This window comes from Salmo trutta, chromosome 20, assembly GCF_901001165.1.
Source record: "Salmo trutta chromosome 20, fSalTru1.1, whole genome shotgun sequence".
In the NCBI taxonomy this organism is placed as follows: Eukaryota; Metazoa; Chordata; class Actinopteri; order Salmoniformes; family Salmonidae; genus Salmo; species Salmo trutta.
In genome coordinates, this window is record NC_042976.1 from 34,539,901 (window position 1) to 34,559,576 (window position 19,676).

At 41.1% G+C, this 19,676-nt stretch overlaps 1 protein-coding gene across 1 annotated transcript in view; it reads right to left on the bottom strand.

Annotated features, from left to right (window-relative positions):
* Nucleotides 1–19,676, bottom strand: part of col5a2a (collagen, type V, alpha 2a) — a 65,809-nt gene that overhangs the window by 4,424 nt on the left and 41,709 nt on the right. The window contains exons 5-48 of the mRNA XM_029703040.1: nucleotides 19,389–19,442; nucleotides 17,222–17,314; nucleotides 15,937–16,014; nucleotides 14,249–14,293; nucleotides 14,109–14,162; nucleotides 13,700–13,753; nucleotides 13,349–13,402; nucleotides 13,199–13,252; nucleotides 13,045–13,098; nucleotides 12,666–12,710; nucleotides 10,598–10,651; nucleotides 9,857–9,901; nucleotides 9,721–9,774; nucleotides 9,401–9,499; nucleotides 9,272–9,316; nucleotides 9,033–9,131; nucleotides 8,674–8,727; nucleotides 8,363–8,470; nucleotides 8,071–8,124; nucleotides 7,868–7,966; nucleotides 7,732–7,785; nucleotides 7,335–7,433; nucleotides 7,177–7,230; nucleotides 7,018–7,071; nucleotides 6,784–6,837; nucleotides 6,573–6,626; nucleotides 6,383–6,427; nucleotides 6,173–6,271; nucleotides 5,947–6,054; nucleotides 5,617–5,670; nucleotides 5,146–5,199; nucleotides 5,005–5,058; nucleotides 4,836–4,889; nucleotides 4,270–4,377; nucleotides 4,124–4,177; nucleotides 3,927–3,980; nucleotides 3,563–3,724; nucleotides 3,121–3,228; nucleotides 2,892–2,999; nucleotides 1,909–1,962; nucleotides 1,664–1,771; nucleotides 720–773; nucleotides 307–414; nucleotides 18–71 (exon numbers count right to left, since the gene is read on the bottom strand). Coding sequence (XP_029558900.1) covers nucleotides 18–71; nucleotides 307–414; nucleotides 720–773; nucleotides 1,664–1,771; nucleotides 1,909–1,962; nucleotides 2,892–2,999; nucleotides 3,121–3,228; nucleotides 3,563–3,724; nucleotides 3,927–3,980; nucleotides 4,124–4,177; nucleotides 4,270–4,377; nucleotides 4,836–4,889; nucleotides 5,005–5,058; nucleotides 5,146–5,199; nucleotides 5,617–5,670; nucleotides 5,947–6,054; nucleotides 6,173–6,271; nucleotides 6,383–6,427; nucleotides 6,573–6,626; nucleotides 6,784–6,837; nucleotides 7,018–7,071; nucleotides 7,177–7,230; nucleotides 7,335–7,433; nucleotides 7,732–7,785; nucleotides 7,868–7,966; nucleotides 8,071–8,124; nucleotides 8,363–8,470; nucleotides 8,674–8,727; nucleotides 9,033–9,131; nucleotides 9,272–9,316; nucleotides 9,401–9,499; nucleotides 9,721–9,774; nucleotides 9,857–9,901; nucleotides 10,598–10,651; nucleotides 12,666–12,710; nucleotides 13,045–13,098; nucleotides 13,199–13,252; nucleotides 13,349–13,402; nucleotides 13,700–13,753; nucleotides 14,109–14,162; nucleotides 14,249–14,293; nucleotides 15,937–16,014; nucleotides 17,222–17,314; nucleotides 19,389–19,442 — 3,105 coding nt within the window. The remainder of the gene's footprint in view (nucleotides 1–17; nucleotides 72–306; nucleotides 415–719; nucleotides 774–1,663; nucleotides 1,772–1,908; nucleotides 1,963–2,891; nucleotides 3,000–3,120; nucleotides 3,229–3,562; nucleotides 3,725–3,926; nucleotides 3,981–4,123; nucleotides 4,178–4,269; nucleotides 4,378–4,835; nucleotides 4,890–5,004; nucleotides 5,059–5,145; nucleotides 5,200–5,616; nucleotides 5,671–5,946; nucleotides 6,055–6,172; nucleotides 6,272–6,382; nucleotides 6,428–6,572; nucleotides 6,627–6,783; nucleotides 6,838–7,017; nucleotides 7,072–7,176; nucleotides 7,231–7,334; nucleotides 7,434–7,731; nucleotides 7,786–7,867; nucleotides 7,967–8,070; nucleotides 8,125–8,362; nucleotides 8,471–8,673; nucleotides 8,728–9,032; nucleotides 9,132–9,271; nucleotides 9,317–9,400; nucleotides 9,500–9,720; nucleotides 9,775–9,856; nucleotides 9,902–10,597; nucleotides 10,652–12,665; nucleotides 12,711–13,044; nucleotides 13,099–13,198; nucleotides 13,253–13,348; nucleotides 13,403–13,699; nucleotides 13,754–14,108; nucleotides 14,163–14,248; nucleotides 14,294–15,936; nucleotides 16,015–17,221; nucleotides 17,315–19,388; nucleotides 19,443–19,676) is intronic.

Consider the following 19,676-nt stretch of genomic DNA (forward strand, 5'->3'; position numbering starts at 1 on the left):
TCTGATATGATACCTACTCTTTGACCGCTTGGTCCGATGATTCCTGATGCTCCCTGCTCTCCTGTTGTACCCTAAAAATAAAGGAGTAAATAATGAATACTGAGATTGATATCAACTTTAAAGGGTACACATACACTCATTGTTCAAAACATTAAGGACACCAGCTCTTTCCATGACATAGACTGACCAGGTGAATCCAGGTGAAAGCTATTGTGCAACTCGATATGAGGAAGGTGTCCTTAATGTTTTGTACACTCAGTGTATATAAGTTCTACTCAATTAAAGATAAGTATTGATTTGACATACAGGTGGTCCAGGTAGACCCTGCAAACCGGTGAAACCTCTGTGTCCTTTCTGTCCTCTCTCTCCATGGTCTCCGAGGTCACCCTTATCACCCCTTGGTCCTTGTGGTCCCTGTTGTTTAGAATGACACCATGCAATCACATTTTATGGGACGTCCAATGAAAAACGAGAAAGCTCATTTCTGTTTGTGGTTACGTGTCACCATATAAATATGCAATGGGTAGTTCTCACATGAGTCAAGCCTAATGCTTTAGTAGTCAAAACCACAGGGTGCTGTGTTTTCATTTCTGTGACTGCTCATTTTTATTTGGACATTGAATATGTTTGAACATAAAAACACATTTATTGGTGGTTTAGGCATTAAAGTAAAATGAAATGATAACAATTTATCATGTATATGTTTATGATGGTCTTACCGTTAACCCTCTCTTTCCTGCTGAACCGGGTGGACCGTTTGGTCCTCTGGAACCCTGTGTATGAATAGGATACCAACATGAGTTAATTAGATATATATATTTTTTATGTTTATTTAACCTTTATTTAACAAGGCAAGTCAGTTAAAACTCTTTAGGGATAGGGGGCAGCATTTGGAAGTTTGGATGAAAAGCGTGCCCAGAGTAAACTGCCTGTTACTCAGGCCCAGAAGCTAGAATATGCATATAATTAGTGGACACTCTGAAGTTTCTAAAACTGTTTGAATGATGTCTGTGAGTATAACAGAACTCATATGGCAGGCAAAAACCATACGGCAGGCACAACATTACTGAACATAACGAGCCAATGTAAACTGAGATTCTTGGATATAAATATGAACTTTATCGAACAAAACATACATTTATTGTGTAACATGAAGTCCTATGAGTGCCATCTGATGAAAATCATCAAAGGTTAGTGATTCATTTTATCTCTATTTCTGCTTTTTATGACTCCTCTCTTTGGCTGGAAAATGGCTGTATGTATTTTTGTGACTAGGCGCTGACCTAACATAATCGTATGGTGTGCTTTCACTGTAAAGCCTTTTTGAAATCTGACACGGTGGCTAGATTAACAAGAAGTAAACTTTAATTTGGTGTGTTGGACTTGTGAATGTATGAAAGTTAAATATTTAAAACATTTCTTTTGAATTTGGCACTCTGCCATTTCACTGGATGTTGTCGAAACATTCCTCTAGCGGAACCCCTAGCCGTAAAAGGATATTATTAAGAACAAATTGTTATTTACAATGACAGCCTTATGCCTGTATATAAGGAACATGTACATGTTGTCAGGACCCTTTTCTTTTTCCATCTTATCTAATCTTGGGATTCTCACGTATTGACAAGGAAATTCCTTACATAAATGAAAAGGGCATAATACGTACAGCGTCTCCTCTCTTTCCAGAACCACCGGTGGCACCGACTGGACCTGGAGTTCCTGGTTGTCCCGGGGTCCCAACCAGACCCTCTGGACCATGGTCCCCTCGATCTCCCTGTTGAAATCATCGAAATCAGAACCATTAAATGTATATGCTACAGGAGGTTGTAAGACATTTGTCTTGCTGTTTCAACACGGTTGGTCAAGCACAATAAACAATACGAGACATTCTGGACACATTGTTGCACTTACCCTTTGACCAATGACTCCATCTTTGCCTGGCGGCCCATCAGATCCAGCAGGACCCTGGAGGAAAACAACGTATTGTGAATAAAATGTATTCATTTATTTAATACTGTAACCTGTACGAAATATGTGAGGAATAATCAAGGAGGGGCTATGCGTTCTATGGAAAATAATGAACAACGTGGAAGGTGTGTTCCATGGCGCGCTGGCGGACTGGAACAACCTTCCACGGAGTTGCATTGTTTTGATTATCCCTTTTATACCATGGCTATAATTTAACATATTTGCCGCTAGAAATATGTTCATTTGCATGTAGAAATGTGAACATCAACTAAAGTAGCTAGCAAATTTACTATATATGTCTACAGTAGTTGCCTTGGTAACGAAACAAACATACTTGCTAGTTTAGCTAACCAAACCATCAATCCTTGCATGCTATTATGAAAATCGAATTCAACAATGCCAATAATGTTTTAAATTTGACTTTTGCTTTCAAAAGTAGCTCAAATAGAAAATGTAAGAATGAACTATAGCCATTGAATTCTACCGTGCTGATATACCGTGCGTTATAGAGAATTATAAACTGGGTGGTTCGAGCCCTGAACTCTGAATGGCAGACAGCTATGGTATATCAGACCGTATACCACACGTATGACAAAACATTTATTTTTACTGCTCTAATTACGTTGGTAACCAGTTTATAAAAGCAATAACGCACCTCAGGCATTTGTGGTATATGGCCTCGGGGGTTTGGGGTATACTCCGCGTTGTGTCGTGCGAAAGAACAGCCCTTAGCCGTGGTATATTGGCCATATACCACACCCCCTTGTGCCTTATTGCTTAAATAATGCACGCTCTAGAATTCCCTTTTAGCCAATCAGAAACGAGTATTCGACAATGCCATGGTATAAACTCTCTTACTGCTAGCAACAAGAGGACAAATAGTGAAGTGAAAAGTTTTGGCGAAAAAAATGTAAGGGGAAACTTACATCGGGACCAGGATCACCACGAGGTCCGTTGGCACCAGGAGAACCGATTGGGCCAGTGGGGCCTTTGTCTCCCCCAGGTCCTGCAGTCCCCTGTTTTCCTGGAGGACCCTACAAACACCACAGGGATAATGGAATCATGAGGAGCACTGTGTAACATGCAATGTGGAAGCAGCTCAGATTGCGGACACATTAGTGGGATTCAAACAAATGTGTAGAAATCAGAACATACTGCTGGTCCTGGAAGTCCCAGCATTCCACGCTCTCCTCTCTGACCAGGAAGACCCACAAGGCCTCTCTGTCCTGTTGTTCCTGCTGGACCTGGAGGTCCATCAGGACCCTGTGGAAACAAATCCAGTTGATATTGTCTAGATATTGCCATGTAACAGGGTTGTGGTCAATCCAATTCAACAAGACTCAAACTCCAAATTCAGTTCAGTTCATGAATTGGATAATTCTTGATATTTTTGTTGAGTTTTTTTTTTCTTATTTCAATTCATATCCTGACTTAATGGATAAACTATTATACAGCAATGTGTTTCTGTACAAACAGTTCCTGAGGTGTACTTTTATGTTCTAACCCAGCATGAACACATCCGATTCAACTTATCAAGGACTTGGTGATGTGCAGCCCTTGGGATTCTCTCAGGAACGGATAGAGAAACATTGTTTACCGTGGGTCCGTCTTCCCCAGAGTCTCCTTTGTCTCCTGAGCCCCCGGCTGGTCCTGGGGGGCCTCTTTCTCCTTGTCTTCCAGGAGATCCATTCTCTCCACGAAGGCCAGGAGGACCCTCTTTCCCAGGGGAACCAAGGGGTCCGGCCTCTCCAATTGGACCCTGTTACAAAGAGAATGTTGTTTTGTTACTGTTGTTGTTATTCTTTATCTCTGAGAATAATGTGAAGTATGTAAGTAATGGGTGATCAGTGGTTATAATTGTTGTGTTCAATAGTGAGAGGTATATTGAAATGATAGCTGGTGGCTACTTCCAAATTGATACATTAACCAATAGAACCAATAGTGGTTTGATGATTACTTACAGCTGAGCCTGGTGGTCCAACCCTGCCTGCAGATCCAGGGAAACCAGTGGGGCCCTAAGAGTGAAATGATGAGAAGATCCACATGGTTACTATTCATTACATGGTTATATACTATCTGTACCACATGTGTCAATACCTGGGCATAATCCTGTCACAGTCCCAAGAGGCTTTGGTCATAATTCATAACATGAACTTACAGGTGCACCCTGGGTTCCTCTTCCACCCTTCAGTCCAGCCACACCGACAATACCCTGCGGAGAGATGAAGATTGCTGAATGAGATAGTTCCTCCTGTTTAGTCTGTCTGATAATGTAGCACAAGATAATGTAGCTTGTTAACTCACAGGAGGTCCATGGGATCCAGCCAAGCCCTGAGGCCCTGGAGAACCAGCATCACCCTTCTGACCAGGCTCTCCAGGTTCCCCCTTGACTCCTGGTTGACCATCGGGTCCCTGTATAAGGGCAATAACACAACAAGCATGAGAGCTGGAAACAGCCCAAATTCACTACTTTTCTTACTAGAAAGCACAACGGGGGGTCTAAGAATATGAGATTATGAAAACCATTATAGAAATTGTACAAATTATTATTATAGTTATTACAACATGATACAGTATACAATATGCAGTACAGATGTAGGATCTTAATTTGAGCCACTTTTCTATAGCAGGAAAATAATCCTGCAGCAACAGGAAATGTGAATAATTATGTGTATTATAATTCATGGACATTTTTGTAGGGGTTGATACAATTTTCATAAGGGAAAATGTATCGCAGGAAAGTTCTCCTGCAACAGGGTGCTCAAATTAATATCCTACATCTGTATGACATGAATTGTTATGATCACTATGACTCTAAGAAAATCTGTTTGTCGTCTCATAGGCATGGGCTACAGAAAATAATGACTTACGGGTGGTCCACCAAACCCAACAGGACCAATAGGACCAGGTTCACCACGGGGTCCCTGGTGGAACAGAATATAAATCTAGCATTACAATGCCATAATATCTGATATGATCATTTCAAGGTAAATGTGTCATTGTATACTTTAAATACTCAATGTCCAGTTGTCCACTCACAGGCATAGCTCTTGATCCATGAGGCCCGGGAGGACCTTTAGGTCCAGCTTCTCCCTGCAATTACAACAAGTTTTAGATCTACCGTAACAACAAAAGATGAACTAACTAATCATTTTAGCTTTTGGCAAATTATGTCTTTACTTTTTCACCGCTAGGTCCATTGGGTCCGGGTGGGCCGAGAGGACCAGGAAGACCCTGAGGTGAGAAAACAGATTTTTAGGGGAAATACATTCATACAATGTTTGACTTGAACAGACAATTGTTTCTCTGACAGAATATGCAGCAACATGTTTCCAAGCTGACTCTTACTGTAACACTCCCCTGTAGAATAACTCACCCATTATAAAGAAGTGTCTTTTTTTTTTACAACCCTTTAAGAACAGATAACTTTTCCTGTTCTGATACAATCACTTCATGCCAGCAGTGCTTGCCAACTGTATGAATAAGCTTGGTGAGAACCTGGGGCAAGCACTTTTCAAATGAGACAAATCTGCTTTCTGTCTTCACATGATCAAGACACAAAACTATTTGTCTTAGGCCAAAATGAGAAATTACAAAATGTGTGTTAGTGTTACATTGAAGTGAAAGAAGTCACGTGTAAATTTGACTCACTCTTGCGCCATCATTTCCAGGTGTACCTTCTGATCCCTTCTCTCCACCAGACCCCTAAATGATGGAGAATGTCACATGTGAAAATCCGACAGTTAATATTTTTTGTGTGTTATTTTTTGTGTTATCATATATATACGCAATTGTTTACTTCAATTCCCGTTAGCTACTTGTTATTTTAACAATAGCTACTTCTTGGGCTCCACACAAAATAAACTGTAGAAAACAATCATACAAATACAGCAGACGGAAACAGACACTGAGATAGATATACATCATCTCCCATGGATATGATAGGATGAGAAGCTGATGATGCAGTGTGTGAATACTTACTCTGTCACCTTTAGGCCCAGGAGAACCAGAGATCCCTCTCTCGCCAGGCATCCCTTGAAGACCAGGAGGGCCTAGGTCACCAAGACTACCAGTGGGACCAGGACTACCCTTTGGAGAAAAAAAAGCAATGGGTTCATATTCCTATTTTCAGACTCAAAAATCCAATACACATAACCCTCCATAGTGGCTCCATATTACTATATCTCTATACACGGACAACAAATACCTTTGGTCCATCGGGTCCTGGTGCTCCGGGGATTCCCTTGGCTCCAGCCAAACCGTGAGGTCCGAGTTCTCCTCTCTCCCCTGGTATTCCACGCTCTCCCTGTTAGACACAAAATGTCTGTCAGTCATGCTGTGTCTACTGCAATACTACATTGTATACATGTGCAATATATTCCAATATGTATTGATATTAGTAAAATTATCAATGTACCCTTGGTCCAATCTGGCCAACAGCACCTCCTTCTCCAGGGATACCCTAAACACGAGAAAGAAATTCATACTCCATCGTCATGATGTCACAAATGAGTATTGTATCCCATGAAATAGAGGATCTACAGTATTTATCTCATTAGATATAAACTTCAGCTAATTCAAACAGTGCAAGTGTTCATGAAACTCACCAAATCACCTGGTTTTCCTGACTCTCCAGGAGGGCCTGGGGGTCCAGGTAATCCCTAATACACAAAAGCATATACACTTTAGATGACGACAACAGTGCCCAGTTGATTCAATCATCCCTTATGAGTTACAATCTGTATTGCCACTTTCAGTGATCAACTGCTGCTAGTGAACATCATCCATGCATCTATGACAAAATCTAGAATGACCTACCTGGAAACCATTCACTCCAGGTGGTCCCTGTTCTCCTCTTTCACCTGCAACGCCCTTCAGACAAAGAGAGAATCAACATTTGTTGAACATGAAGAGTATGTTATGAGAGAGTATACTTTACAAATCAGATGTGCAGTGGTGTTACATAATATTGACTGATAGTAAAATGCTTTACCAAAATGTCAGTACGAGATATGAGTCATAACAACAATCAGAGACAAACAGTTGACTTACCAGAGGGCCAGCGGGACCGGCAGGGCCAACTTCCCCATCTTTCCCAGGAGGACCCTAGAAAGGAAGTCATCCTTAGTAAATGTCCTCATGAACACAATTTTCCCCATAAACACGTATGAGGGCAGAGGTCATTTAGTGCTCATTGACATCCGTACTCACTCTTTGTCCTGCCACTCCCAGAGATCCTTGTTCGCCTGTCTTCCCTGGGTCTCCCTATGATTTGAAAAGACAAGAAGTCATTCAAGTAATCATGAGGAGAAAGGAAAAGTTTGATAGCAAGACATCTTGAGAAGGTTAGAACTTCTAAAGTTCCTTACATTAAAGCCCTTTGGTCCAGGTGTTCCCATGGTTCCTGCAGGACCTCTGGTTCCAATCGACCCTGCTGGTCCTGGGCGGCCATCTTCTCCTGCTGGACCCTTCAGACAGAGGGCACGAAAACAACTCTTACCTCTGGCTGTTCATTCAGTGTTATGACTACTGATACCAATGGTCAAACCTCGAAAAGATGGTCAAACCTCGAAAAGGTCATTGATCACCTGACAAATAGCCTGTCGGTCTAAACCTTGTTTGTGTATCACTGAAAACATTAATTGAAGAACACTTGTTGGAGAGGTGGCAATCACTGAGTGCATTACCTTTTTCTCTACAGTTGTTATTTTTTGTTCAGCTCTGACCTAAATTGGATGTGTGTAAACACTCTTTTGTCAACCTTACCAGGGGTCCTGGTTTGCCCTCTGCTCCCTGGACTCCTGGAGTGCCAGTCAGACCCTACAAAACAACAGACAAAATTATGAGCTTCAGAAACAAACATGACAATCTTGGAAAGCTATTCATGATATCTTCACATTACCCGTGCGCCTGGGAGGCCAGGTTCGCCAGTGCGCCCGGGATCCCCTCCGGAACCTTTAGGCCCAGATATGCCAGAAGTTCCACGATCTCCTTGAGCACCCTTCAGGAGAAACATATTAGTGAATTAGGTTCGGGCTGGGGCTCCTGTCCTAAGAATCCAGTCTAATGACCACCGGTGCAGCTGTAATAGATCTCTGTCTGTACCTTAGGTCCAGGTAATCCATCAGCACCAGGGAAACCTCTGTTACCAGGAGACCCCTGCAATACAAATGCCCATCCATATATGAAATGAAGACTCATACGATATACCAAGATTACATCTATTTTCTGCACAGGGTTGAGGATATCAATGTCAGCTAAATAAATTGGATTATGAACTGGGATAAATTTGAGATGGACGACTGAAATCCATCCTGAGAAGTCATAAGTTACAGTCACTGACCTAAATCCTAATCATCTAGAAGTGTTCAGTAATAGAGGCCAACGGTAGACTCACTCTCTCACCAACAGGACCGGGTGGTCCTAGTGAGCCAGAGTCACCCCGAGTTCCTCTCTTTCCCTCCTCCCCCTGCGGCCCGATTACTCCTTGGGAACCAGGGGGACCCTATGAATCAAAACAAACTATATTTAACATTTGTTTAACCATCTCAATACACTTTGCTCCATTTATGACAGTGTCTGAATTTTATTCAATGGGAAATAAGGAGCATTTAGACATCCAAGTATTGTACAATATAAAAAGTACTGTACATAATAGCATAAATGTTGTACATATTCTCTGTGAATGGTCACATTATTTGGGCTTACAGGTTCTCCTTTGGGTCCGGCCTCTCCTTTGTACCCAGGTATACCAACATCTCCCTGAAAAAAAGATGAGAGCCATAAATATACTGTATCACTATAGTAACATTTTATTCTACACCTGAGATAATGAATAATGTATCATAAAATGAAAATCAATATTACCATCTTGTCAATCAGTCAAATAATTGTTCTGCAGTAATGGTACATTAGTTAGGTGATCTGGGCCATATTATCTGTGCTTTGGTAAAGTCATGCATGCATGTCATAACATTGACAGTGTATGTATACATCTATATGGTACATGAATGAATGGACCTCTGGAGTAGAAAATTACTATCCAAAGTAAACGGACGCCACATTACCAGTTGACCTTTGATCCCAGGCTGTCCAGTGCTTCCCTGAGGTCCGGGTGGACCATGGGGTCCGAGGTGACCCCCGGGACCCTGCACACCCATAGTACCCTACAAAACAACAGGAATATCTCTCAATAGACATCAATCTTGAGCATATGAATCTAGGTATGCTATGTGATAATACAATTATGTTGATAATACAGTTATGTTGAAAATTAGGGGTACTAGATTCATGATACTATACGTACCACCGGACCCTTAGTACCTGGGCCCCCGTCTGTTCCTGAAGGACCCTAAATATAGCAAATATATCATATTAAAAGTACAGCACAATGATGTTTAACAAAGAGAGTAGGTGTTATAAATAAGACCCTTACTTGTTGGCCAGTTGATCCTGCCCTGCCTTGGTGTCCTGTCTCGCCCCTCTGTCCCTGTTGCCCCTCGGGCCCCCGCACTCCTGTGGCACCAGGTTGGCCCTGGAGAATAGAAACAGAAATCCTCATGAGTCCATTTCATGTACATACAGTAGTCCTACGTTGCCTTATTAGTTAGCTATATACTGTATGTTATTAGGTTGCATTTACAACATATTGCATACACTGCTACATATACAGCCTCGGAAGTTACTATTTAAATCACATTGATTTGAACATGTATTGAATACTTAATGTTCTACTTGATAGTCTACAGTACTTGCCTTCATTCCTGGAATTCCTGGATAACCTGGGGGACCATTGATACCTAATGGACCCTGCAAGTATAATACCAGAAAATTGAATTAACGAATAGCTCAAATGCAGTATTATATTAGTAGCAACTGCAGGCCAACTTACCATCGGACCAGATTTACCAATGTTCCCAGGAGGACCTTTCATTCCCTTCAAAAAAAATAAAAAAATAATTGGATTCACACAGAATACAATCTACAATTACAATTCTTGTAAAGACATGCATCGGAAATTTGAATCGTGTACACTTGTCAAATACATAAAATATATTTGAAAAAATAATTGAGGACTTGTAATGGTGTGAGTGGATGTAACAATATCTTGTTATCTGGAGTCATTACATTTATACTGTTGTATATAAAAATTAGCAATACAATTGAGAATGATATTAACCTTAAGATCTAAGTAACATAATAAAAAAAATCCCCATCAAAATCCGTCAGTTTAAGCTAGAGATATTTTTTGCATGGCCTGCGTCTCAAGGATCCACCGCATCCACCTATGTCGGCCTTCTGCATCTGCTTTTGAAGGTGGTCGAGCAAAAGTGGTGTGTGTCAGACCATGAGACATCCCGAAAATCGGTCTTCTCACTAAAACGTCTGTGGCGTCCCAACAGACCACTCTATAGATGAGACTCTCACAAACACAATGGTGTTCTTCATTTTGCTCTACGACCCCACAAGCCCCACGGGATTCGTCTAAAGTCAGTAACGCTGATGTGCCAGCTTCTGTCTGTAGCGTCTGAACCGTTTGGGCTATGAACTGAAATGAACCCACTGTCGAAAGAGGAAACTCTCACGAACAAGATGGTGTTAACCTCCCAACTTTAAGTGTTCTCATTCTTACCGGCACTCCATTTGCTCCTAAGCGACCTCTCTCCCCAGGCATGCCTCTAGGGCCCTAAAAGGAGCAATTAATCATGATTACTTTTAGTGTGGCAGAGCAATAAACATATGAATGTATTGACAAAATTACCATTAAGCAATAAACATATAAATGTAAGGAAAAAGTAAAAGTTGAAAATAGGTGTTAATTGGCAGAGAGTTGATACACTAGGACTAGTCCTGCAAATACCAAAAGATGCTGCAAACAGTCCCATGTTATTATTATACTTTTATTTATATGGGGGATCAACTGAGACCAACGTCTCATTTGCAGTAGAGCCCTGTTTTCAATACAAAGAAAGAAAAACACACATACAGTGCATTAGGAAAGTATTCAGACCCCTTGACTTTTCCCACTGTTTTTACATTACAGCTTTATTCTAAAATTGATGACGTTTTTTTCTCTCATCAATCTACACCCAGTACCCCATAATGACAAAGCAAAAACAGGTTTTTGTTTCTACAACTTGACCAGGCCATGAGGTCGAAGGAATTGTTCGTAGAGCTCCGAGACAGGATTGTGTCGAGGCACAGATCTGGGGAAGGGTACCAAAAAATGTCTCCAGCATTGAAGGTCCCCAAGAACACAGTGGCCTCCATCATTCATAAATGGAAGAAGTTTGGAACCACCAAGACTCTTCCTAGAGTTGGCCGCCCGGCCAAACTGAGCAATCGGGGGAGAAGAGCCTTGGTCTTTGAGGTGACCAAGAACCCGATGTTCGCTCTGAAAGAGCTCCAGAGTTCCTCTGTGGCGATGGGAGAACCTTCCAGGACAACCTTCTCTGCAGCACTCCACCAATCAGGCCTTTATGGTAGAGTGGCCAGACAGAAGCCACTCCTCAGTAATAGGCACATGACACCCTTTTGGAGTTTGCCAAAAGGCACCTAAAGGCTCTCAGACGACGAGAAACAAGATTCTGGTCTGATGAAACCAAGATTGAACTCTTTTGCCTGAATGCCAAACGTCACGTCTGGAGGAAACCTGGCACCATCCCTACGGTGAAGCATGGTGGTGGCAGCATCATGCTGTGGGCATGTTTTTCAGCAGCAGTAACTGGGAGACCATTCAGGATAGAGGGAAAGATGAATGGAGCAAAGTACAGAGAAATCCTTGGTGAAAACCTGCCCCAGAGCGCTCAGGACCTCAGACTGGGGTGAAGGTTCACCTTCCAACAGGACAACGACCCTAAGCATACAATCAAGACAATGCAGGAGTGGATTCGGGACAAGTCTCTGAATGTCCTTGAGTTGCCCAGCCAGAGCCCGGACTTAAATCCGATCGAACATCTCTGGAGAGACCTGAAAATAGTTGTGCAGCAACGCTCCCCATCCAACCTGACAGAGCATGAGAGGATCTGCAGAGAAGAATTGGAGAAACTCCCCAAATACAGGTGTGCCAAGCTTGTTGCGTCATACCCAAGAAGACTTGATCCTGTAATCGCTGCCAAAGGTGCTTCAACAAAGTACTGAGTAAAGTGTCTGAATACTTACATAAATGTAATATTCCATGTTCATTTTTAATACATTTGCATAAGTAAAAAAAACAACTGTTTTGCTTTGTCATTATGCGGTATTGTGTGTAGATTGATGAAGAAAAAAATCTATTGAATCCATTTTAGAATAAAATAATAATTGTAATAATTCATGAATTTAAGTATATGTTAGTTAAGCACATTGCACTGTTTATTTTAAACAGCTGAAAGAAATCAATCCAAAGGTAATGTACAGTACAGGCATGGCTCCTCATCATGGGCTGCATCCATATAGTGCCTTCCAATGCTTGTCTTTTTTCATTCTTCTTCACTACACTATGAAGAATCTAGACTGGTCAAAGCTAACACTAGGTAGGCATCCACCATTTTGCTTTAACCTATCTTATCTTTTGTGAACTGTGCAGACGGAGAGGATTCTTCCAAAGAACCAATAGATACTTATCAATAAAACATCACAATAAGGTTCAGTGCGTTTTGTCAGTGACTGCATAAGTTGCTAGTACACAATACTGTATATTTGAAATATTTTCCACTTACCATAGGGCCAGGTGTGCCAATCGGACCAGTGGGACCTAATGCACCCTAAGAGATCAATTACAAAAACATTGCATTCATCAATACATGCCTTTCAAAACTTTACAGTATGCATATACTTAATATATACTGAACAGAAATATAAACACAACATGTAAAGTGTTGGTCCCATGTTTCATGAGCTAAAATAAAAGATCACAGAAATGTTCCATAGGCACAAAAAGCTTATTTCTCTCAGATTTTGTGTATATTATACACTCATCTATATAATATCTATATGAATATCACTGAAATATCATGACAAGAAATGACTATGATGTCAATATGAATCATAAAAACATAGTGAGTGAGTTATAGATATAACTTCATATAGACGTTTTACCTTGGATCCTACAGTTCCAGTTTCGCCTCTTAGACCAATTGGACCTGTGTGACCCTGAAACAACAAAGTGTATTTTTCCATTAGTGGACAATAATTGCGTGACACATGAGTTCACAGTGAGGTTCTTTGAATGTTTGTTGGGGGTCATACTTACTCTATGGCCTTTCAATCCAGGAGGCCCAGGTGTCCCTGGAAATCCTCGAGCTCCCTGTAATACATGGTATTTTAGTACAGTTTCAATACAGTATTCCAGTCATTTTAGTCATAATTTCAAGTATAACACTTCCATTGATATATAACTTACCGCTGATCCAGGGAATCCCATCTCTCCCGGATTTCCTGATTTTCCTCCTTCTCCCTAGGATGACAGCAAATGGCCATGTTACTAATATATTATGAGATGTATAAAGTGTGATGTTTCTTACACATCATGCTTGAGAACACACTAGTAGTGTTCATTAACAAATGGTCCTGGTTAGTACACTTCCTATCTAGTATGTTCATGTCTTTCGAGTTTGTTTCTGTTGGGAAGCATTTTCCACAACACAACAGACTCGTGAGGCAGAGGACATTACCACTAGCCCACTAAAACCATGTCTTTGATATGCAGGGTGGCGTCAGTACTTCGGCTGAACAGAGATGAGCGTTTACTCACGTCTTCACCCGGCTTTCCCGGTGGCCCTTCGGGTCCCCTTTGTCCAGATGTACCCTACAACAGAAGAGAATTATAAGACCTTGTATAAAGGGGTTATACATGCTTATGACAAGCCCTACAATGCATTAGAACTGCATTATCATTTATTATACCTGTCTGCTTTATGAAAAGTGTGACCAGGAGATGAAATGGTCAACATAAACAGTTGCACAGAAATTGTGTCCACAACAATGTATGCCTTCTGACATGGTACAGTCTGTCAGTTTTGTGTTGTTTGAGAAGATGAATGTGATTACTGTGGTGCCAACATGATTCAAGGTGTTATTCTCATAGACACATTGTTGAGAATTGTTGCAACAAACAGGGAACACCTGACTAGAAACATGACGTGACAAGAAGAATGTCATACCATGTGACCTGGATCACCGACTTCCCCAGGGGGTCCTTGCGGTCCAGCATGGCCCTGAGAGCGAGTGAGAGAGAGAGGTTGGTGAATGGCTATCTCCAAATAGATTGATTTGATTTCTTCATGGGTTGTTTTTAACTTACAGGGTTTCCATTTGGCCCAGGAGGTCCTCTTGCTCCTGCCTCCCCCTAAAACACAGATGACATCATTGCACTCACAATCATTATTGGTAAAAAAGTATGGCCCCACAGACTCAACAAATAGTTGTTCCAAACATACATCAACATCATTAAAAACCTGCTGAGGACAGACGTTCCACTAGCGGAACGCCAAGCCAACATCCAATGAACAGCAGGGCGCGAAATACAAAACATCAAAAATCTAATAATTTAAATTTCTCAAACATACGACTATTTATACCATTTTAAAGATACACTTCTCCTTAATGTAACCACATTGTCCGATTTCAAAAAGGCTTTACAGCAAAAGCAAAACATTAGATTATGTTAGGACAGTACATAGACAAACAATAACCAGACAGCCATTTTTCAAGCAAGGAGATGTGTCACAGAAACCCAAAATACAGCTAAAATGAAGCACTAACCTTTGACGATCTTCATCAGATGACACTCCTAGGACATCATGTTACACCATACATGTATGTTTTGTTCGATCAAGTTCATATTTATATCCAAAAACAGCATTTTACATTGGCGCGAGATGTTCAGAAAATGTATTCCCACCAAAACGACCGGTGAATGAGCACATCAATTTACAAAAATACTCATCATAAACATTGACAAAATATCTAACAATTATTTAAAGAATTATAGATACACTGCTCCTTGATGCAACCGCTGTCAGATTTTAAAATAGCTTTACGGAGAAAGCACATTGTTCAATATTCTGAGTACATAGCTCAACCATCAGTGCAAGCTATACAGCTACCCGCCAAGTCAACAAAACTCTGAATTAGTGTTATAAATCATTCCTTACCTTTGCTGATCTTTGGCGGAATGCACTCCAAGGACTCCTACTTCCACAAGAAATGTTCTTTATGTTCGAAATACTCCATATTCATGTCCAAATACCTCTGTTTTGTTCGTGTGTTCAGATCACTATCCAAAGGCATAATGCGTGAGCGTAATTCGAGACACGAATAGTCAAAATGGTCCATTACCGTTCGTAGAAACATGTCAAACGTTGTTTGCAATCAATCTTTAGGGTATTTTTAACATAAAAATGCGATAATATTCCAACTGGACAATAGTGTATTCATTCCCGGAGAAAAAGAAGGAACGGAGCACTCGCGGGCTCGCACATAACCAAGCCCTTTGTCCTCAGGCAGTCCACTCATTGACTGAGCTAGTATTCTCTGCCCAGTAACAGGAGAAGGATGAAAAAACGTTCTAAAGGCTGTTGACAGCCAATGGAAGCCTTAGGAAGTGCAACGTGACCCCACAGACACTGTAGTTTCGATAGGGATTCAAAAGAAGAACTACAATTCTCAGATTTCCCACTTCCTGGTTGGATTTTTCTCAGGTTTTTGCCTGCCATATGAGTTCTGTTATACTCACAGACATCATTCAAACAGTTTTAGAAACTTCAGAGTGTTTTCCATCCAAATCCACTAATAATATGCATATTCTAGTTTCTGGGCCCGAGTAGTAGGCATTTTAATTTGGGTACAAAATACTGCCCCCTATACCTTAACAGTTAAGCGATAAAAACATTTGATACATCACAAAAGTTTAATTATCCAAGCCATAGCAAAGAAATATGGCACAAGAGACTCCTGGGACCCAAGATAGTGTCACTGCACCCTTCTTACACTAGTTCCTGGCACCATGGCTGTTTGGCCGGCAGATTTCTCATCCCCAAAGCCTCCAGCCATCTGAGCTCCCAGTCCCTGGAGAAACAGAACAGTGATTTAGAGTATTGGAAATGCAATCTGCAACTCAGAGAACACTCAGCATCTCATTGGGACAGCTAACAGCCAGTGTTGCTGTCCTGTCCCCAAACTATGTATCTCAATTGGCCAGATAATGTCCAGATAATCAATCTGCTAATGTTTTATGGTTAGGGTCATTCATGCCCCCCGATCCCATTATCACCACCCCTCACCCCACTCCTCTACTTCACACCTGGTATCAACTGCTGCCTCATTAGTCAGGTGAAGCTTCCTGCCATCCAGGACCTTTAAACCAGGCGGTGTCAGAGGAAGGCCCTAAAAATTATCAAAAACTCCAGCAACCCTCGTCATAGACTGTTCTCACCGCATGGCAAGCGGTACTGGAGCGCCAAGTCTAGGTCCAAAAGGCTTCTTAACAGCTTCTACCCCAAAGCCATTAGACAGCTGAACAGCTAATGAAATGGCTTCCCAGACTATTTGTATCCCCCTCCCCACCCCCGTCATACTGCTGCTACTCTCTGCTTATTATCTATGCATAGTCTCTACCTACATGTACATATTACCTCAATTACCTTGACTAACCTGTGCCCCCGCACATTGACTCTGTACCGGTATCCTCTGTATATAGCCTCGCTACTGTTTTAATGCTGCTCCTCTTTAATTATACATTTAAATTTTTTTCTTATCTGTTTTTTACTTAACACTTATTTTTCTTAAAACTGCATTGTTGGTTACAAATAAACATTTGATTTGATTTGATGCAGTCAGTCTCTCCTCAACTCTTAGCCAATAGAGACGGGCATGCACTGTATTTATATTAGCCCTCTGATTACAATGAAGAGCAAGACGTGACTCTGTTCTGGGTCAAACAAGGACATTTCTAAGTGACCCCAAACTTTTGAACGGTAGTGTATATTTAAGCAATACGGCACGAGGCGGTGTGGTACATGGCCAATATACCACGGCTAAGGGCTGTTCTTATGCACAACACAACGTGGAGTGCTTGGATACACCCCTTAGCAGTGGTATTTTAACCATATACCACAAACCCCAGTGCCTTATTGCTATTATAAACTGGTTACCAACGTAATTGAGCAGTAAAAATAAATGTTTTGTCATACCCGTGTAAATCAGCATTCAGGGCCACCCAGTTTATAATTCACATTATACATTGTTTATGAGGGGTGGGTATTGTGGTACTTACCCCTGGTGGACCCTGGTTTCCTGCAGGTCCGGGTTCTCCTGGATTTCCAGGCACACCAGGCTCTCCGTCATATCCTGCTGGTCCACGTAGCCCCTTCAATTAGATAATGTCATGTTAATATAAACAGGACGAAGCAATGCATTACAGGTTCATACGGCGTCATTCATTATGTGCCAAATCATAACTTGATGTGCGACCTACATTTCTGCTCAAATCATGTATTGATATCAGTGACACTTGAGTTACGGATCTCCAATTTAGGTTTAGTAATATATGTGTAGACATTCATATTGCCTTCTGGTTCTAAAGCATGTTTTCTAGTTGATATGCAATGACAGTGGATGACGAAAATGGCCACAAATGAGAAAACAATTATTACAGCGTATGCTTGACAAAACTGATAAATTGAATCAAGGGTGTTAAACATAATATGAGAGGCAGACAAGCAACATATGTCATAAATCATAAAGACTAATGTTGTTCTGCTAAATCAGATTATGCTTAATGTATGCCCTCAATATGATCAGCATTCCAATGAGGGCAGCATATACATTCATAATTTATGTTTTTGTTGTGTACTGAATTTAAACAAAATACATACGTTTGCGGAATGGGTCTATCAGAATGTTTTCTAATGCTAATGTATTGTCCATTTCTATTTGCGCAATCTCTTGATCATTAAGACGTAATTCAACGAAGAGACAAATCTCCAGAAAGTGCACAGCACATCAATTTTAACTATCTTTAAGTCATGTAGTCTCCATTATCTTTGAAGACATTGTATTATATTTAAGCATGACAATGAAAGCCATTAATAAATTAATCCATCTAATTCTATTATAGTTAACACATAAAGTAGTTGCTTCTCTGAAATATCCTAATTCAATAGTGACTAAGTAGTAAGTTTATTATCATGTCTCAGCTTGATTAGCCTCAAGAAAAAAATTAAGGCTGTGCTATACTTAAACAAAAAGGCTTGAGGGGGTGTGGTATATGGCCAACATACCACGGCTAAGGGCTGTTCTTATGCACGACGCAAAGCGGAGTGCATGGATAGAGCCCTTAGCTGTGGTATATTGGCCATATACCACAAACCCCTGAGATGCCTTATTGCTATTATAAACTGGTTACCAATGTAATTAGAGCAGTAAAAATAAGTGTTTTGTCATACCAGTGGTATACGGGCTGATATATCACGGATATGAGGTCATGAGTGCTCTGGAGCAGGTTTTCATCAAGGAGTTCTCTGAACTTTGCTCCATTCATCTTTGCCTCGATCCTGACTAGTCTTCCAGTCCCTGCCGCTGAAAAACATCCCCACAGCATGATGCTGCCACCACCATGCTTCACGGTAGCGATGTTGCTAGATTTCCTCCAGACGTGACGCTTGGCATTCAAGCCAAAGAGTTCAATCTTGGTTGCATCATTTAGGTGCCTTTTGGCAAACTCCAAGCGGGCTGTCATGTGCCTATTACTGAGGAGTGGCTTCTGTCTGGCCACTCTACCATAAAGGCCTTATTGGTGGAGTGCTGCAGAGACGGTTGTCCTTCTGGAAGGTTCTCCCATCGCCACAGAGAAACTCTGGAGCTCTGTAAGAGTGACCATCGGGTTCTTGGTCACCTCAAAGACCAAGGCTCTTCTCCCCCGACTGCTCAGTTTGGCCAGGCGTCCAGCTCTAGGAAGAGTCTTGGTATTTCTGTTTTAAATTTTTGTATACATTTGCTAAATTTTCTAATAACCTGTTTTCACTTTGCCGCTATGGAGTATTTTTGTAAAGATTGATATGGAAAAAAGTAATTTAATCCATTTTAGAATAAGGATGTGGAAAAGTCAAGGGCTCTGCATACTTTCTGAATGCACTTTACCTCAAACGTCTTTCCCAAATCAATCAACATTTTTATATAACAGTCACTGTGTTGACTACACAGGTGGGTCCACATGGATCATACTACTTCTGAGGGGCTGTCACATAAAAGGGATGGGTAATCACACTATTGCTTTAGTCCCAGGACAAGGAATGACAAAGGATTTGAGATTTGGCAAAGATCCAGTTTGAATCAAAACGCTTTTTTTTGTCAATGTGCCAATGGAAATAATTATGCAGTACAGAACTCAAGCTTCGCTAAAGCATAATGTATTTGCTCTGTGAATCATGTTTGGAACGTACAGGTCTTCCTTTCTGTCCTCGGTCCCCTCTGAATCCTGGCGATCCGGGAGGCCCCTGTTTTAGGACAAAAAGAACAGATGAAAAAGTCACGATAGCGTAGACACAATAATGTTCCTTCATAAATCCCATGATAATATCATTACTATGGAAACAGAGTAAAGTCATTCCGTATGCTCTGTCAAGTACAGTTGTACTACACAGAAATGCTTTCAGGTCAAGTTAAAAGGTAACTGTTCTCTTCTGCCACCTAGTGTCGACTCAAAGAGTTTTACAAAATCAACACCACAA